Below are 13,256 nucleotides of genomic sequence, written 5' to 3'. Positions count from 1 at the left end.
CGCCCGATTGGAATAGTGACTCAAATTGTTGTAGGACTTGTGAGCATGAACTTCGCTCCACCGAGGACATTGCGTGAACATTCCCCCATTTCCAGTTCATCTCGGCTAACCAGCTCCTCCGCAACAGTACGGGACCATTGCCCGGGACAATCCAGAGTGGCAGCCGGTTCACTAATCCATTGTGTGTGACAGCCATCATTGCACTGCCTAGCACCAGAATGATTTCTTTGGTGTAAGTCTGTAATTGTGTCTCAATACGTTCTAATTTGGCTCTACTGGCTTTGAGTTGCCATAGCTTCTCAAATTGCTCAACGCCCATGAGTGACTGACTGGCCTCAGTGTCCAGCTCCAGGCATGCTGGGATGCCATTCAACAAAACCCTCATCATCATTGGTGGCGTTTTGGTGTATGAACTGTGAGTATTCGCCACATGGACCCGCTGAACCTCGGCATCCATCGATTTGCCCCAAAAGTCATCCTGCCTCACAGAACCCTCTTGTGGTCCATCTGCCTCATATATTAGTCTGGTTGTAGGTTTTCTGCACATTCGAGCTAAATGGCCACTGAGATTGCAGTTTCTGCAGACAAACTGCTGGAATCTGCAGGATCTGGCTGAGTGTTTTCCTCCACACCTCCAGCATGAGTTAAAGTTTCCATTGTTGGGGACAAAAAGACTATGGCCAGGAATTCCGCGTTGACTGTCCCTTTGACTGCTCTTAAGTACCTTATTAGTGGGTGTCAATGGCCCCATCCCGGGCCGCACTGTCCACTGTGATGGCATGAACGTCCGTTCAGCCTGCTATTGTCTCTAATGAGGTCCTGTTCTGGGGTCTATTGCTGCCTGGTAAATGTCGGACTGCCCCTGTCTGCCTGCGGGGCTCTGAGCAGCATTGATGATGTTGACTCCCTGATCCATCGCTGCGCTAGAGGCAGAATTGCGCGCGTAAATCATTTTCGTCTCTTTCTCCCCCGCCATGAAAGTTTGAGCTAACAACACTGCCGCTTCCAAGGTCAAGTCCTTGGTCTCAATTAACGCAAAAAATTCCCGCATGACCGATACCCTCGATAAAGAAGTCCCATAGCATCTCCCCCCTGTAGGCGTCTGTGAACATACAGAGGCTGGCCAAACACCGGAGGTCCGCTACAAAGTCTGGTATGCTCTGTCCTTCACGACGTCGGTGGGTGTAGAATCTGTGTCAAGCCATATATATGCTGCTCACCAGTTTGAGGTGCTCCCCGATTAATTTGCTAAGTTCTTCAAAGGTTTTGTCCAACAGCTTTTTGGGTGCCAGTAAGTCCTTCATGAGTGCATAAGTCTTTGGTCCTCAGCTGGTCAGGAGATGAGCCCGACGCTTGTCGGCCGCTGCATCCCCCAGCCAGTCTTTCGTAATGAAGCTTTGCTGAAGCCTCTCGACAAAATCGTCCCAGTCTTCCCCAACACATACCGTTCCTCTGTGCTACCGGTGGCCATTCTCGTGGGTCGTGAATTCCCGTTTCTCGTCGCCAATGTAATGTCCTTACTCCACAGCATGAAACCACACGAGGCACATTCCAAGGACAAAGCCACTCTATGACCTTAACTCTTTATTACAGGACTCCAGAAGTGATGACTGTGCGTGGGACCTCCTTTTATATACCTGTGTGGTCAGGTAAGGAGTGTCTCCCACAAGTTCACCCCCTGTGGTCAAGGTGTGCATCTAAGTTGAGTGTAAACAGTAATACAGTAGTGTTATATTGTAGTTACAAACATGACAGTACTCACCTTCAACACCCGACTAAGGTCGTTGAATTTCTTATGGCACTGTCAGGATTCGGTCTAGCACAGTGCTGGCCGATGCCTCCTCGGCCACTTCTCACCACATGGCCCTCTATACCTGTGGCGATGGCCTCCTTCCAGATGCAGGGAACAGCGATTCCCTCCTTCTCTCCACAGCCCCCATCAATGTCTCCAACGCCACATTATTGAAGCGTTTGGCCCTCTCCCTTACAGCAGGATACGCACCAGCAATCACACAAAGGTGTCTCAGTTGCTGAGAGATCTGATTCAAGTGCAGCGATGCTGAAAATGAGCAGCTGCAGCTTGAAATGACCTCCCGTTTAAGAGCTGCAATGAGCTAGAGTCAAGGATTGAAGGCTCATTGCTGAATGCAAGTCAGCTGCAATTGGGTAACTCGCTAGCTTTAGCGCCTCTGCAGCGCCGCACCGAGGCCGTTAGCGTCTCATTTACTGCACCCCTTCACTCCTGGGGCGAAAATTTCCCACAATTTTACAAAGTCATTCTGCCAGGCGCTAACTTTTCAAAAAGTTAAAGGTTAACACCCCAAACGGGGCGTTACCGAATTTTGCCGCCATAGTATTTAAGAACACAATGGCCTGTAATTTGCGGTCAGCAGCGAAGCGAAGGCGTTCATTGCGGGGCCCCGAAGTACGCTCCGCACAGGACTCTCATAATCCCTGTGTCGAGAAGTTTGGGTTTACTGATGTTTAACTTAAATCAACGTAGTATAATGGGGATCCCCTTGTGTGAACCGCCTTGTGTGAACAAGTTGTCTGAGTAGCCAATCAAAATGCAGAATTCGCATAGATAGCGAACAAGGAAGTGAGGAAGCTCTCAAAATTGTAATTTAAAACCAATGTTAGAGAGAGCAAAACACAGACTGGGGCTCTCACATGGGGAAAAGGCAAGTCTGAAACCTTTTTATAAATTTTTATTTTTATTAAAATGGACAAAGGAACAAATTTAAATTAGCTTTCCAGGCACTTCCCTTCCGTTAATGGAGAGGGTCGCTGCAAACTCTGCACGGCCATTTCAAGGCCTCCACTAGCCCACCAGGGCAGCACCACACGAGAGCAAAGTAAAACGGGCCAACCGGTGAAAAGAAATGGCAGCGCGCAACACAGTGCACCTCCCCTTTAACCTCCGCCCCACAAACGGAGGTCGGCCCAGTTTGCGACCCGTGAGGCTGGCGCTGACATCGCCGACATCGCTGGCCAATTTCCGCCGTAGGCCGGAAAGGGGTTGGCACAGGTTGAAAAGGGGTCACCGCGCACGGCGATGACGTGATTGCCGGAGGTCTCGGCGACCCGGGGTGCCATCAGCGGGGCGCAGCGCTGTTGTGTTTGCACCTCCGCTAACTCGCGCGCAATTTCACGGGAAACAGAAGCACTCCTCTCCCCCTTCCCCCGGTTTTCAACCCTCATCTTCCCCCTTCCCTTCAGCATATAAAAATGCCTGACTTCTTCCCTGTAATGTGATGGAGATCAGAACTTGTCAGTTTGAAGTATGAAGAAACAAATCCATTGGCCTATCTATCCACCAGACTACAAGTCGGCATTCCATCACTGCTCTGCTATTATCTGAAACAAAGTGTATATAATTTTCACATATAATAAACATGAACTACTGATTGTTAGAAAATATGTTCACATTCACCAGGACAGGAATGAAATTGCAAAATATTTCAACAGGGCAGAAAATAATAAGGCAATTATCTACTTTGAAAATACACTGAGGGATGTTAAGGACTGCACCATACCTCTCCGGAGGAGAGAACATTGTTCAGGTACTCCAGAAAAGCCTCATCCTTGATTTCATTGTCTGTAAAAATAAAGGTCACTCCATTTCCCTCATGTCCAGCTGTTCTGTACAGAATCTTCAGATCCTCCAGCAGGTTTGATGCACTGTATGACCTAAGTGTATATAAATGAAGTTACACATAGATAGTTCCAGTACCTATTCTCCTGTGCTTCAGTGCTTTCTATTGTTTAATAAATAAATAATATATAAAAATAAATCTATTACAATACAGTCCACCCCTCTTGTCTCCATTCCCTTTCCTTTAAAATGTTATTTTGTTAATTGTGCAGTCTGGATCATTAAACAGTCTACATTATAGTGAGGACAAATCTCTGAATATGGACTGCTGCTGAGATTATTGCTCCAAGGATTTCAGAGGTAACAAAATCATTACATACCCAAAGCCATTTCTGAAACAGGAGGCAATGGGTCACCTTATGACATTCTGTTTATTATATTCTTGAACTTAGATTAACTTAAGAGATACAAATACAACACAGAGTAAGGACTAAAAACCAATAAGAAAACCTATTCTGCACCCCTTAACTTCCCAATGGTGGGAATTGTACTTCAACATTGCAGCAAAGTCATTTTCACTGCAACATGAATGCATGGCCCTACAACACAGTGAAATACACCTTTTAACCATCTTTTTGTGTGGGTAATGGCCGCAGGGTTACAAGCTACAGGCTCTCTCATGATTTTAGTCACTAGAGATTATTATTGTCCATTAATCGTATTTAGCCAGAAGCAATAAAAGTATTTTTCTCACATGTGGTGGCTTTTCAACCAATTCTAATTATCGTTTTAGTCTAAAGGTAGAGATACATATTATAGGGTCCGCGCACATGCCCTTACACCCACCCACTATATACTGATCAGCTATGCAGTTTGCTATTATGTCTTGGCATGCTGCTCAACCAAAGAATCATTAATATTTCAGTTGTGGATTTACCTTGTGAGAGTGACTTGGAATGTCTGGTATCCAGCAATAAATGAAGTGAGTCTTGTAAGGCTCTGTTTACCTGACCCACCCACACCAACAAGCAGAGCATTACCACGAGGAGTTCTGATGATACGAGATATCTATAAGTGAATCCCAACACTAAGGTTAAAATTATAATCTTATCACCAAGAAAAATTGAACGAAGGGCAGATAAGGATGTTTGAGTTATAGAAACATAGAAAATAGGTGCAGGAGTAGGCCATTTGGTCCTTCGAGCCTGCACCACCATTCAATAAGATCATGGCTGATCATTCATCTCAGTACCCCTTTCCTGCTTTCTCTCCATACCCCTTGATCCCTTTAGCCATAAGGGCCACATCTAACTCCCTCTTAAATATATCTAATGAACTGGCATCAACAACTCTCTGCGGTAGGGAATTCCACTGGTTAACAACTCTCTGAGTGAAGAAGGTTCTCCTCATCTCAGTCTTAAATGGCTTACCCCTTATCCTTAGACTATGTCCCCTGGTTCTGGACTTCCCCAACATCGGAAACATTCTTCCTGCATCTAGCCTGTCCAGTACCGTTAGAATTTTATATGTTTCTATGAGATCCCCCTCATCCTTCTAAACTCCAGTGAATACAGGCCCAGTCGATCCAGTCTCTCCTCATATGTCAGTCCTGCCATCCCAGGAATCAGTCTGGTGAACCTTCACTGCACTCCCTCAATAGCCAGAACGTCCTCCCTCAGATTAGGAGACCAAAACTGAACACAATATTTCAGGTGAGGCCTCACTAAGGCCCTGTACAACTGCAGTAAGACCTCCCTGCTCCTATAATCAAATCCCCTAGCTATGAAGGTCAACATACCATTTGCCTTCTTCACCGCCTGCTGTACCTGCATGCCAACTTTCAATGACTGATGTACCATGACACCCAGGTCTTGTTGTATCTCCCCTTTTCCTAATCTGCCATCATTCAGATAATATTCTGCCTTCGTGTTTTTGCCACCAAAGTGGATAACCTCACATTTATCCACATTATACTGCATCTGCCACGCGTTTGCCCACTCACCTAACCTGTCCAAGTCACCCTGCAGCCTTTTAGCGTCCTCCTCACAGCTCACACTGCCGCCCAGCTTAGTGTCATCTGCAAACTTGGAGATACTACACTCAATTCCCTCATCCAAATCATTAATGTATATTGTAAATAGCTGGGGTCCCAACACTGAGTCCTGCAGCACCCCACTAGTCACTGCCTGCCATTCTGAAAAGGACCCGTTTATCCCGACTCTCTGCTTTCTGTCTGCCAACCAGTTCTCTATCCATGTCAGTACATTACCCCCAATACCATGTACTTTAATTTTGCTCTTGTGTGGGACCTTGTCAAAAGCCTTTTGAAAGTCCAAATACACCACATCCACTGGTTCTCCCTTGTCCACTCTACCAGTTACATCCTCAAAAAATTCTAGATTTGTCAAGCAGGATTTCCCTTTCATAAATCCATGCTGACTTGGACCGATTCTGTCACTGCTTTCCAAATGTGCTGCTATTTCATCTTTAATAATTGATTCCAACATTTCCCCCACTACTGGCTAACCGGTCTATAGTTATCCGTTTTCTCTCTCCCTCCTTTCTTAAAAAGTGGTATTACAGTAGCTACCCTACAGTCCATAGGGACTGATCCAGAGTCGATAGACTGTTGGAAAATGATTACCAATGCATCCACTATTTCTAGGGCTACTTCCTTAAGTACTCTGGGATGCAGATTATCAGGCCCCAGGAATTTATCGGCCTTCAATTCCATCTATTTCCCTAACATATCAATTGAATATCAAATGCAAAATACTCAAATATGATTTACATGTACAAACAGCAAAACATAATCATCATGTCACACCATAACATTAATTTAGTTTTCTACGTGGATTGTCCTTCGTGTCAATTCCAACAGTGGTAAAAGAATTCTGCCTTTTACTGTACACCCTTTCCCCTGATACTTTTAGGAAAATGATTGAGGGTGCATCCCCTCTCCCTTCGTCCCCACATTGGTGGTTGTGCCTTCAGCCGTCTAGGCCTCACGCTCTGGAATTCCCTCCAAAAACCCCTTTGTCTCTCCATTTCACTCTCCTCCTTTAAGACCTTACTCAAAACTCACCTCTTTGACCAAGCATTTGGTCACCCCTCCTGATATCTCTTTCTTTAGCTCAGCATCCATTTAAAAATAACATTACACATCGTGATGTGTTTTGTGATGTTTTTCTAAGTTAAAGGTACTGTATAAATGTAAGTTGTTGTATTCAAAGGTGTGCTCTGAAACAATACTGCCACCCTACTCTAAGAAGGATATCAAGAACATAGAGAGGGGGCAGAAGAGATTCACGAAGATAATGCCAGGGATAAGAGACTTTAGTTATGAGACCAGAGAAACTGGGGCTCTTTCCATTAGAACAGAGAAAGTTAAGAGAGATCTGATAGAGGTGAAAGGTTTGATAAAGTACGCTGGATCCAAACCATAATTGGGGAATCCGAGTAGCCTTATAAAGGACACAGCCTCTGTCCACTCCTGATAGCATCAGCCATGTCAGAGAGGAGATGGGGCCAGGTGCAGGGACTCCTTAAGCAGATGTTCCCTCTTCCCTGACCCACAATTGGCCTCATGTAAGACCGGAGGCCAGTACGCCAAGTGAGATGAGGTATATCGGCCTCCAGAAGTGTGTAAATGGGTCCCATCACGGATGGGGGCGGGGGTGGTGGTATTGGGTTCCAGGCCAGGGTTGCGGCCTGGACTCCACCAAAGATGAGGTCACATTATTTTTTTAATGTTAGAATCGGCCCCCTTACCCAGGGGGTAGAGAAGGGGACTGCATGCGCCTCAGCAAAGGCCTGCCACCATCTCCTGATTCAGGCAGCAATAGGACCAGTGAGCATCTGCCGACATCATGCAAATGAGGTACCCTCCCACTGACCCAGAAAACTCCAGTGGCGTCAACCCTGGCATTCAGTAAGTGCGTAACTGCTGGGATTGCACCCAGTGAATCTCTGTGGCCATAATGATGCTATCAACCATCAACAGCAAATAAAAACGACTCAAAATCAGAAACAAAATAAAATCACCGGTTTAAACCATGAGATAAATGACAAGATAATCTAGTGTCGTGTGATCTTTTACTTCCCTGCTTTGAAAATTGCCAATTGTTTTGGTACTTCACTGTAAACAAATAATATCAAACCAAACTCACATTTAAAACACGAGCATGGAATGTACAACTCTAAAACTAGGACTGAATTATGTTAAGAAAATATGTTAAGCCTACCCCACCTTGACTAGATGAATCATAGCATCTTCAAAGAAGACCAAGTCCAGGTGCCCCCCTCGTACAGTTTCATTGTAAAAGAACATGAACAGGTTCAGCCTCTCTTTCAGCATATCTAAAGATTCTATGGCCTCATACACTTTCGGCATCTCGTATTCCGTATCCTCTGGTTCCTCGCCTGGAAATGGCAAGAAAAAGAATAAACTATTCTGTACGTTTTAACAAACTACAAAGCAGTTGTATATTGACCATATTCAAAGAAAGAAATAGGTTAGATATTTTCCCCCTAATATTTGAATACTACATTTTTTTTAAATAGATTAGCTGAGAATAGAAAATGTTAGCTGCAGAAATACATAGTCTATAATTACAAGCTACTCTGATGGAAATCCCACAGACTGCTAGCAAACAGTCTGTGGTGAATTCCAGAGATGCAAAAGTGTGATGTGAAACAAAAGAGAATACATACACATCAGCACTGGGTTCACTTAATAATGAAAGAAAATAGAAGGTAGTTTTAAAAAAAACTAGCAGATGGTTCATCTCAGAACTGCAATTTTAGCCTTTGGATTGTCAATGGGTCCAGAGAAATTACAGTCTCTCTGGACCAGGTTTGTAAATTTTGAGCTCCCATAGAATGATGCTGAACCAAACATTAACACCACAGCAGCAAATCTGCTCGAATGATCTGGCTGCAGGCCAAGCATATATACAAGGGAAAGGTAAAATCATGTGCATATTAGGCTGCTGTCGCACATCTCCTGGCGACCAGCTTGCATCAGCAGTGATGGTGCTTTCGCGAGCTGGCAGCCCCTCCTGACGTTTTCTCCATAAAAGTGTAAGGTCCAAAGGAGGAGCTAAATGAGGAGAAAATGAGAAAAAGAGATGCAAGGTCTTCATTGAAAAGTAAAGTTACTCAAAAATAAAGAAAAAAAAATCTATACATTTAAAATCAAGTGCAAAGGTCATAATTGTGTTGACAGCTGTGGTCGGTCGCATGTATCACATGAGCTCAAAATTCAGATACCCATATTCAATAATCTGGATATGTGGTACATCCTGTTAACAGTCAGTATGCAAATAATGTCCTGACCTGTGACCTCAGGTGGATCACGCAAGAAATCTACAAAGAAGTCCTCAAACTCTACATTGATGACATCCTTAATTTCTTCCCCAAGTTCTTCAGCGGCCACATGGATCAATGTTTTATCGAACCATTCACAGTCTTCAGAGTTTGTAAAGCGATCGGCCACCACTCGCGTACATTCATGTCTCCAGAGTTTAAGAAGAATCTATTTAAAACAGAGTTTGCATTAAAAACAAGTTTAATATATGAGTGCCAATTCTAACCACATTTGGTTTCAGTAATTTCTTTAACAAACAACCACATCTACCACAGAAATAATCGCGGGTCAATATGTATCAGCATTCCTTAGATTAAGAATATATCAACACAGTTAGGGTGATTCCTTAATCAGGTGCTCCCAGAGCAGAGAGAAGCAGCGAGCACTGGTCGAGAAATCAGGAGTCCACAGTGCTTAATTTTCCACCTAGCCAAATCCCAATTAGCTCCAGTATATACCGGCTGCAGCTTTACACGTGAGTCGCTAGCCCGCGATTTCCCTCCATTCATTTTAATGCACAGTGTGAATATGCTCACAGGTTAGTAGAGCTGTTGAGTTATGATGTTCAAAAGACTCAATAAAACCTGAGCCATTTGGGTTCAGGGGGTCTTCGATAAGGCAGATGGTTGTGAGCCTGGTGGATGAACTAGTAATGTGTAGTGTGATTGTTAAACCCTTGCTAATAAACCAACTAATTCTTAGTAGCAATGTGTTGCTATGAATTCTTAAGCAAAGAACTCATGAAGCAAATACATTACAGGCAGCAAATACACAGTGTAGCAAGCACACAGCAAAATGTTTCGCCCACTGTATTAAGGGAGCAGCATTCACTAATTTTCTTTTAGGGCTATCAAGAAATATCACAAAACTCTATTTACTTAAGCAAACCTATCAATAAAAGTACCTTGATAACCACAGTTTTAGAGAAATACTAGATATTTATGGAGTGTAAATGCAACAGAAGATTTGAACTAGCTGCTCTATATGTATTCTTAAGACCACAATTCAAACTATCTTAGCTCGTCCACCCAGAAACAATGTTTAGTTGAATCAATACAACATTCAACTATTATTTAAATGATCCCAGGATTTTTGTCTCCAAAAACCTATCTCAAAGTCCATTCCATGAGTTAAAACAAAGAGCTTGCATTTAAATATTAGCTTTCACAACCTCAGGATGTCCCAAACCGCTTCCTAACCAATTAACTTTTTGAAGTGCAGTCACTGTTGTTATGTTGGCAAACGCAACATCCAATTTGCACACAGTAAGGTTCCACAAACGGCATTGCGATAAATGACCAGCTCATTTGCTTTTGATGGTGTTGGTTGAGGGGAGAATATTGGCCAGAACACTATTCTATTTTGAATAGTGCCATGGGATCCTTTTACATCAAGCCGAATAGGCTTTGGTTTAACGTCTCATTTGAGAGACAGCAGCTCTGAGAATGCAGTACTCCTCCCCCCCCCCCGCCCCCCAGTACTGCACTGGAGTGTCACCCTAGATTATGTGCTCAAATCCTGGAGAGGGACTCGAACCTGCAACCTTCTGATTCAGGGGCAAGAGTTGATGGGGAAGAAACTAGCCTGCTTTGCGCCTCCTTGGGGGGGCAGTAACGGGGCGCTAAGGGATTACCGACCGGGCGCAGCGAATTCAGCGATGCCCGAGAAGTTCCCTGGCGGTTTTGCGCTGACGCTAACACTTACTGCCTTGCTTTCTTGTGCCTCGGAGATCAAGACCTCATCTGGTGTGCAGCACCCCTTTACCACCACGATGCAATATTCGCTTCTGCCCCCTGCAGCATCGCCAGGCATCAACAACGGCAGCTGCAAGAGGTATTGTCACCTTTGCTGGCCGTTTGGGGAGCGCTAATTAAAGGCAGCAGTGGCCAGGTCAGCCAAAATTTATTTATCTCCCTAGTGTGGTGTTTTTTGCTTTTTTTGGACCTGCGTTTGCTCAGCCCTGTACTCTTTTAGAGTACTTGGGCTGCTATGGATACAGAGAGCAAGAAAACGCAGTCATCTCAGCATTGGCCCTTCCCGTTAAGGGAGGGAAGGAGCCTGTACAGACGGCAATGCTGCACGGAACATTGTGCAGCGTCCTGCTAATACCACCCCTCTCACTCCCTTTAGCACTCTAATGGAAGTGATATCGCTTGATTTAGTGCTCCACTTCCCTCTTGGAGCACGAAAGCGGAAGTTCCCGTCAGCTGCAAATCTTTTTCACCCGGCGATACTTCTGCGCTCTGGCAAAAGTTATTGGACTAAACGGGGCGCTATGCAATTTCTAGCCCGATGTGTGAAGAACAGCTTCCTGACATCAATCCTATATTTGCCTTTCAGTATCACTTATAGTATCATGTGTACCTAAAAACTAGGCATTTTTAAGCTGACAAGTAAACTTGCATATACAGTGCTTGCATTCGAAGCAGATGGTTGGCAGTAAATTGAATCCAACTGGTGAGAAAAGTTCCTCAGTTCTTGTTATATATGCAGACTATAGATACACTGTCTGTGTAGTCACTGTGGCTACTCTTTTATACAGCCCCTGCCACTAGGGCAGGAAACCCCAGTCTCCACCAGTTGCACCCTCTAGTGGTGCCAGCAGAGTATATGCACAGTGTAAACCTTATTGATAGTACATCAGGTAAATAAGTCTCCATCTTATGCAACTATACAGTGAGTATATCTATAGTCTGCATATATAACATCACTCTCCCCCAAGTCCTTTGTGCCAATTACCTTCACACTATGTGCTCTGGCTTAGCTCTCCCCCAGACTTAAGTGCCAATAGCTATGCTTTGGCTTGGCTCTCTCCCTGTTAACCCCCAAGTCCTTTTGCTACAACATTGGGTAGTGGTTACCAGTTTGGATGGTTCAATGATGCAGTGGAGGTTCCAGTGGGTTCTGGGTGTGATCCATGTGTGTGTCCATGGCTACACACATCCATATCCGCCACCGCACCTCCCCTCCCCCCGCCCCCCCCCACAGCGAGATCATGCAGCTGACCCGTTACATTAACATACAGGATCAGACACAGTACAAGTACAAAGAAAGGAAAAAAAAGAACATTTTTTTTTACAGTTTGTATCATGACACCTTGGTTCAGTGACTTACATTCATTACGTTTTATGGTCGTAAACCAGGATTGGGTAGATTGCATAATTAGTTCAGTCATGGTCAGTACTGAGGTATTAGTACAGGTAAGCGAGGACACTAGTTCCGGAGCAACCAGACGGGGTCCTAGTCGTCTGATGGCGGCGCTGCGCCCCCTGCTAGCGGGGTGGGCTTAGTTCGCTCACCTTGCCAGGACTCAGGACCTTTGCTGTTGCCTAGCGTTGGGCAGAGCTATAGATGTATGTGGCCTCCCTGTCCTCCTTTGAGGGCTGCTCTCTAACAGGTGTTGGGAACTTGGCTGTTCCAGGTCCCGTTTGGGGAACTCGTTGGTTCTGACCTTTCGCTCCCGGACATGGCCGAGGTAGTGACTGGGTCTGGGGGCTGTGCTGTCTCCACCTGGGTGGTGGGCAACGGCGGCTGACTGTGCGTATTGGCGCTGTTTTCGTTTCCAGGTCCATGATGAATAGTGCCATCGGGTGCCTGCAGCGTGGGATAGACCTGGGGAAGGGTATCAGGATCAGTGCCTTCACCCTCCTGAGGTCACTGGCCTATAACTTGTGGGGACACCTGTAGTAGGGCATCAGGATCAGCGCCTTTACCCTCCCGAATTCGCTTGCTTGCTACTTTTGAGGACACTATTCCCTACATCTTGCAACATTTTGTTCTTTACATTAGGACTGGTCCCGACATCTCGCAACAACATTTTGTTCTATACATAAAGAATAGTACCGACATCTTGCAACAACATTTTGTTCACAATCTTAATCGGTTCGTTACATTAATTGCCATGCATACAATGTCTCTAAGTTCAGTTGGTTGCAGGTCTCCTTTAAGAGAACCCTGCTGGTTTTACCCCAATCAAATCCTTTGTTAGACACCACGTGTTGGTCCCTCAGCGTTGCACCTTGTGATATGGCCGCGGCCATCTTTCTTTTCAGCCACGCTGCCCCTCGCTGCAGCAGGGACACCATCTTGCCTCTGTCCTCGAGGTCAATTGCCTTAATCCTTCTCTCCTGCAATTCTGCCACAAAAGATGGAAGAGTGCCTGCGAATTCGATTTTCCTCCCCAGGAGTCCTGCCACTGGCGTCGGGAAGGTACTTTTAGGTCGTTCCAGTCGGATTATTGCCACACAGTCGTGATGGATGGTCTGTGCCTCAGGTGCTGCACTGGTCTGTTCT

General features: G+C 45.2%; 1 protein-coding gene across 1 annotated transcript in view; it reads right to left on the bottom strand.

The window, feature by feature from the left end:
* Nucleotides 1-13,256, bottom strand: part of LOC139278184 (dynein axonemal heavy chain 5-like) — a 382,562-nt gene that overhangs the window by 127,027 nt on the left and 242,279 nt on the right. The window contains exons 52-55 of the mRNA XM_070896837.1: nucleotides 8,933-9,131; nucleotides 7,845-8,017; nucleotides 4,533-4,663; nucleotides 3,537-3,690 (exon numbers count right to left, since the gene is read on the bottom strand). Coding sequence (XP_070752938.1) covers nucleotides 3,537-3,690; nucleotides 4,533-4,663; nucleotides 7,845-8,017; nucleotides 8,933-9,131 — 657 coding nt within the window. The remainder of the gene's footprint in view (nucleotides 1-3,536; nucleotides 3,691-4,532; nucleotides 4,664-7,844; nucleotides 8,018-8,932; nucleotides 9,132-13,256) is intronic.

This window comes from Pristiophorus japonicus, chromosome 13 (assembly GCF_044704955.1).
Source record: "Pristiophorus japonicus isolate sPriJap1 chromosome 13, sPriJap1.hap1, whole genome shotgun sequence".
Lineage (NCBI taxonomy): Eukaryota > Metazoa > Chordata > Chondrichthyes > Pristiophoridae > Pristiophorus > Pristiophorus japonicus.
The sequence above is the reverse complement of the archived record's forward strand: the minus strand, read 5'-3'. Positions and strand labels throughout refer to the sequence as shown.